The 6,829-nt window shown below is 42.3% G+C and overlaps 1 protein-coding gene across 1 annotated transcript in view; it reads right to left on the bottom strand.

Annotated features, from left to right (window-relative positions):
- Positions 1-1,026: 1,026 nt before the first annotated feature.
- Positions 1,027-6,829, bottom strand: part of gabra4 (gamma-aminobutyric acid type A receptor subunit alpha4) — a 24,632-nt gene continuing 18,829 nt past the window's right edge. The window contains exons 8-9 of the mRNA XM_005719454.1: positions 4,741-4,997; positions 1,027-1,851 (exon numbers count right to left, since the gene is read on the bottom strand). Of these exons, the coding sequence (XP_005719511.1) occupies positions 1,315-1,851; positions 4,741-4,997 (794 nt within the window). The 3' untranslated portion in view covers positions 1,027-1,314. The remainder of the gene's footprint in view (positions 1,852-4,740; positions 4,998-6,829) is intronic.

Raw genomic sequence — 6,829 nt, 5'->3', positions numbered from 1 at the left:
CTAATAAATTCCATAACCTACTAATAGCTGTCAACTTAGTGACCAACAGCCCTGCGTCAGCTGACACTGGGGTTACCAAACAGGAGAGAAAAAGTTATTTCAACCTTCAAAATGTGCTCGACGTGTTGTGTATCTGCTGTAGTTTTGATAGCAAGTGAGTGTGCTCCATAGACACACACGAGAGATCTTTCCCATGAAGAGTAATTAAATAATGTTTTATGCCCAAAATCAAAGTGCACGGAAACACATTTAAGAATGTGGATGACAGCAGTTAGATGTTGTGTTTCTCCCCTGGAGCTGCTGTTGAGTCACATTCTTTTGTTGAGCACGCCGAAATGTCTCGAAACAAACAACCAGCTCATTATTTTATTGCCACAGTGGTCTACGAGCAAATGGCTTTGTGTTCTGCTCCCTGTGTTTGTTCATGCTATGGCTCTTTTTTAATCACTTACACAATCTTTGTCTGCTATTCGCAATCTGTTACGGCTGGAAAGAAGCTTAAAGCCTACTGTTACATGAATTCATAACTTGTCTTTACTATTTTCTGCCCGACTTATCCACAAATTTCATATTCGCTATTTCAGATTAGTTAATCCTTCTTGTATGTGAAAGATGCTTTGCAGTAGGTACTATACAAGAGAAGCTTTTCATGGTTGATCAGGTCCTGGCCAAAGCTCCACTCAGCCTGGTTTGAGGACTTTCATTCTGGCCAAATCCATTTTACTTTCAAACCCTTTTGGCCAACATTCAACAATTTTCCATTCTGAAATCCCTCGTTTTAATTTTGCAACCTCTAACCTGCTGGCACCAAAAGCAACACGTTTTAATTATTCAAAAGGAAGTAAACTGTATTCATTAAATATAAATCTGTTTATCCTAATAAATTTATATATTTACAGTGTTGGTGCAGTTGAGTTCAGAACAATGGCACACACGTCCACGCATCTTGCCAGGTGCAGGGTACAAAAATAGGAAAATGAATAAAATCCATGCTTTATCTTGACTGCAGGCCAGAAGAGATCAGTTGAAGCTGATGAGGACCTTTTCAGTCAAATGAAGCACGATGTAATAGAAAGAGGACAGTAGCATACTCCAGTGTGCAGGTGTTCCTTCTTATGTTGAGTCAGGTTTTTCTAATTTTGCTCGCTTGTTCCCATGCTTGCAGTTTCAGGACTCAGGAAGAAAAAAATAAATATATTCTTAAGTGCTTTATGGGCACATTTTGTTCATCTGTTTGGCAAAAACAACACGTTCTACATAATGTTCACAAACTCCAGTAATCCTTATTTACTTCCCATGTGTTAAAAGACACGTCTAGCCACCTTTAGCCACCATCATGTCCTTTGATAAGTAAACCACCCAGTAGACCATGTTAAATGCGCCAAACGACACGGGGAAGAGGATCCGTGCATACTTGTCAATTTTACTGGTTCCGCCCATACCAGCAGTGGTGGGCTGGGAGCACGGCGTCTGCTTCGGCTCCAGTTTGTTCCCCATCATCTGGATGCGCTCCAGCTTCGGGCCCAGCAGATGCTGCAGAGAGGAAGTGCTGGCGTTCTGCTTGCACGGTGTCCCCGCCATTACGTCTGGCGTAGAAGCTGCACCCTGAGGCGTACTCTTCACCAGCTGCGCTGAGGAAGACGCGACGCTGAGCAGGCTCTCAGACTTTGGGCTGGAGCGGGAGAGGGTGGAGGAGCTGCCATTGGTTCCACCGGCTAAAGGTCGCAGCGGCCTTCCTCGCCCTACTCCTGCAATGTTGGTGGTGGACTGGGCTCTCTGTTGACTGCTCGACTCTTGGTGGGAGATATAATTCATGCGCTTCCTCAGATTACCGTTCGTATCAGGATTTTGCTGCGAGAGAGGAGAATAACCATATTTGAGTCAGGCTGATAAGAAAGTGAAACTGACACTGACATTTAAATTTGTTCCTCGTGTTTTAGTTCAGTTTAACAGCTTGAAATACATTTCATTGTGACATTACCAATAAGTTTGATGTGTCACATGGCCCTCTTCCTATTGAAAAAACAAAAGTTGTATCCAAGATGGCCGACTTCTAAATGGCCACCATGGTCACCACCCATCTTGAGGATTTTTCCCCCTCACATATACTACTGTGCCCCAAACAGGACTTTAATATCACCAACCATTCCCATGTTATTACGGTGTATCCATATAAATGGCCCACTCAGTATACAAATCTATCGCCAACTGCTGCACCTGTAAGAAAAAAAGAACATACAACACCTGGAACACAAAAATTTGAAAATGCGCAGGTACATAAATCAACAATCTTCTTGTTGGGGGGTGGGGGTGGGGGGTGAAAGAGAGAAAGAGAGAGAGTGTCGAGTGTGGGTGTGTGTCTTTGTTAAGAAATTTACTTGAGGGTGGGGAGCCGGCCAGAGAACCGTGCCATCCGCAGCCCTCAAGAGTTCTGAAGACCTAAGTCCACACATCTCTGCAATATCTGCACGCTCATTCCAGCAGGAGAATGAGAAAGGCCCTAGATGGGGTCCGCACGGCCAAGGGGTGGGAGTCCCAAAGGACCAGTGGCGACGGGCAGCCGACCCCACTGTAGCTGCCCACTCTAGTGTGAGTCGAGATCAAGGCTCCAGGTGCCCAAGAACCGCTTGGTACCTTTGTCTGGGAAGTTCTTGGCGCCACAAAAGAAGTCCAAGCGACAGAAGGAGTTCCAAGACCACCGAGTGAGTGGGTCAGTGACGACACCAGAACATCCAGCCACAGTCCCCGGAATCAACAAAAACCGGGGGAGTGATGGGGATGGTGAACTCCTCCCTCCGTGCCCATGTCCAACAGAGGCCAAGGCTTATTTGTTGTGTATTATTGTAAATAATGTTTCCAGTGCAGTCCTTTCTAGAATAAATTGTTTTTTTCTGTACTTAGCTTGAAGTGGTTAGCAAGGAATTTTCCAGATTTATCACCATGTTCAAAGTTCTCCAAATGCAGCCCCCAAAGCCCTCTGCACAACAGGCCAGATTTAATAATGCAATGATGCACTACTTTATTCTATGCACTTTAAGCATTTTATCCACCTCTACCTTTATATTTAGAATTACCATTTATCCTACGATATGTCTTTACTGAGGAAACCCAACCAGTTTGAACCAAAAGCCATCTGACAGACAATAGTTTTAACCCCTGTAACACCATGCCACCACTTATTGATAACACTGGACAAATCCAACTGGAATTCTTGATTGAGTTTGTTATTGAAACCAGCTCTCAGTTTGGATTCGGGAGATTATTTCTCTGTATTACTGTAGAAGCTTAATCTTAAAATATAAACCATTGAATTGATGTTAGCAAAAAAAAAAGGAGTGTTAAAACAATAAACATATTTCGTGCAAAGAATTTTTTCGTCTCTCCTTTCTTCTTCCTGTTTGAAGGAGTTTGCAGGATAGGTGAAGTTTACTTCCTCCCCACAAACTTTGTCATATTGATCTGATCACAGTCCCCCGACACAGATGGCCTTGATTTGTGAAGGCAGACGACAGACTGTGCGTAATACAGGTGTCACTTACCATGGCTTTCACTCACTTCACACAAGCTTAAGACAGAAAGTAGGTAGCACCGCATCGGGGTAATGCACTGTAGCGTCAAAGGAGCTTATCCTTTGAAAGTTGATGTTTTCAAGCAGAGTGTGATGCTGGTACTAAGGCATTCGCAGGAATAATCCACCAACACCACCCCCACCCCTTGAATTAGAAAGGATCCAATGTTATTGTGTCCCGTGTGCAGCAGAGGAGGAGTGTGTGCGTGTGCGTGGAGTTTGTGTCTCAACATGGAGGAGGTAAAATGCTGAGGAGTTGGAACCATCAACACACTGTGACCCATGTGCCAAGCCCTCTGGTAACAGGACCTGCTCTTGAGGAAGAGAGTATTAATTTCCCCCCCTGTTGCCAGAGCTATCCTGAAACCTATACAGATGTAGTCGGACTGCGTTGCCATGGCAACCCCCTAATCCATTGAAGCGCTGTTGTCACTATACTGCATTCAGGCATGATTACGCCACACTGGGATTTAGGCAGAAGGGAACAACTTAAAGTAGTTACTGTAAAACGGGCATATCCGCTGGTGGGTTACGTCAACTTCAATGATCGGTTAACAGATGACCTATGATTTCCACTCTTCAGGCTGAGACAAATACATCGCACGTGTTTATCCGGCGCCATGAACACATTCCTACAGTTACATAAACAGCACTGCAACACATTCATCATATCTGACTTACAGCTTTAAAATAGCTTCATGGTATATTCATGAATCCTCGTTGAATCCATGTAACTTGCCATGGTGTCGATGCAATTTGCTTAAACTTCGTCACACAGAAATAGACGCTTATGTCAGTTCATGCACGTATAATTTCAAAAGAAAGGTTGCACACCTCGTGACTACTCCCAAACATCTGTGCTGTGAAGCTGTTTTCAGACCCGTCTTATTTTCTCTCTCACACACATTTTTTTCTGTCTTTTAACAAGCAGTCGTTTTTAATTTGACAAGCAAGATTTCATTTGTAAAGTTCTGGGACCAGGTTTCTCTAGCTTTCCTTAACACCCTGTAAGCAGGAGCTCAGCTGACTACTCTCACATGCAGGAACCACTTCTGATGATTCAAACGTAGGCTAAAGGCAGTAAGCACATAATAAGGGACATGCTCTGTGAGTGCTCCTTGAAATAAAGTGTGATCAGATTATTGAGCCACTTTGAGAGAAACAGAAGTCACCTGCAGCACTTCCTCTGCGTCCTTGACCTTGACAGGCGTGGATTGGGGCACCGGGGGACATTTGGCCGGCTTCTTTTTGGCGCGCTCAATCTGTGCATTGGTGAAGTAGTTGACAGCGGCAAACTCAATGAGGGCGGAGAAGACAAAGGCGAAGCAGACGGCGATGAACCAGTCCATTGCAGTAGCGTACGAGACCTTGGGGAGGGAATGGCGAGCACTGATACTGAGCGTTGTCATGGTCAGGACGGTGGTGATGCCTTGGTTTGTGGGAAAATAAAAACAAAAGAACACATGAGCCTGTGTCAAAGAGGGAGTTGACATAAATTCTTTCATATTTGATCAAAGCACATAATTAGTCTGAATTTGACTCAATTTGAATGTAAGTAGAGTTGCAAAAATATCCATCTCACTGGGAAAACTGAGGCTTCACCACAAACTGGTATGAATTTTAACACTGCAGATCGGAATAGAAAACCAGATGTGTTCAATAACCCATATATTATGTTCTTCTCATCAGGAGATTTCATTAACTGAAGGCAGAAGGATAATGAACCATATATACAGTATAGCTTTGCAATAGAAACATGTACAATAGAACCACAAAAAGCATTTGTCCACTTGAGCTACTCTGAGAGTTTCACTCGACTCTGTACTCTGAGGACTGATGTTGCCTGTCTGCACCAGCACAGTGGATTTTCAAACAAACAATCAAGGTGTGATTGAATGCAGACTTTCAGCTTTAAACAAACAAACATTACAAACATTTTTATACATAGAAACAAATTTTCAGAGGCTCAGCAGTAATTGGACAAGCCAGCATAACTTTAACATAAGGTTTGTGGTTAATACTTAGGTGAATATCCTTTGTAATCAATGACTGTCTGAAGTGTACCATTCATGAATATCACCGACTACTGTTTCCTCCCTCGAGCTGCTCTGCTACGCCTTTATTGCAGCTGCTTTCAGTTGCTCCACTCTCGAGTTTGTCTTCAGTATCTGTAAAGCTGCTCTATTTTGTTGAGATCTGGTAACTAATCTGAACATTTCTTTGCCTTGAAAAACTCTTGGGTTTCTTTTGTACTTTCTTTGGGTCATTTGGACTGTGGAGCGCTGTATGATCAGTTTCTTGATTGTAACCAGTGGTTGTTGCTGTAAACCTTTGTTGTCACTCACTCTACCTCCTCAACGATGTTTTTGACTCGGCTAGATGTTGTGAAATTTTTTTCGTAACCTAGGAAAGAACAGTTTTTATCCATTGTCTTCTGTGGAGTTTCTTCTTTGATGTCGCTGATGTACCTTTATTTTGATTTTTCAGCCTCCTCTTCTTGCATCTGGGCATCTCTGTGGACCTCAGATTAAGAGCTCCAGCTAAAAGCTGCCAAATACAAGTTCAATACTTGGAATCAACTCTAGATCTTTTAACTTCTTAATCAGTCTGTCTGGAAAAACAAAGGAACAGGCCTCATCTGATCATGAAACTGCTTGTCAGTCAATTGTCCAATTACTTTTGAGGCCCTGAAAAACACTGCTGCCTTCTGGCAAAAGGTACTAGAGCATTCGGGCCGTCACTGCCAGACTGTGAAACAACTTCTTCCCCCAAGCCGTCAGACTCCTGAACACTCAGTGACTCAACTCATTCACCCACTTAAAGACCCATTTTTACTCTTTGGCTTTTAGTTCTGTATGAGTCTGTCATTATTTTATTCTTATTATTTTCTTACCTTTTATTTTACTTTCCTTTTAAATTTTATCTGATTATTTTATTGTACAGTAATATGGTCAAAAAAAGTTGTTTTTAAAAGTGCTATATAAATGCAATTCATTATTATTATTATTACTTGCACAATTAAAAAGTAAGTAAAAGTAAAAATTGTACTAAGTGACAAATTAAACCTAAAACGTCACATCTTGACCGTCTGATTTAGAATCCATAAGATGATGTAAAGACTAAATTAAGTCTAAATTATAAACATTTTGTCACTGTCTATAAACTTGTCGACCTAACTGTATATGCCCCTTCCTGTGAATTGTCTGTCAGCACTACAGGGAGTGCAGAATTATTAGGCAAGTTGTATTTTTGAGGAATAAT

This window comes from Pundamilia nyererei, unplaced genomic scaffold (genome assembly GCF_000239375.1).
Source record: "Pundamilia nyererei isolate P.nyererei 1_Seehausen unplaced genomic scaffold, PunNye1.0 scaffold00001, whole genome shotgun sequence".
NCBI classification, from domain to species: Eukaryota; Metazoa; Chordata; class Actinopteri; order Cichliformes; family Cichlidae; genus Pundamilia; species Pundamilia nyererei.
The sequence above is the reverse complement of the archived record's forward strand: the minus strand, read 5'-3'. Positions and strand labels throughout refer to the sequence as shown.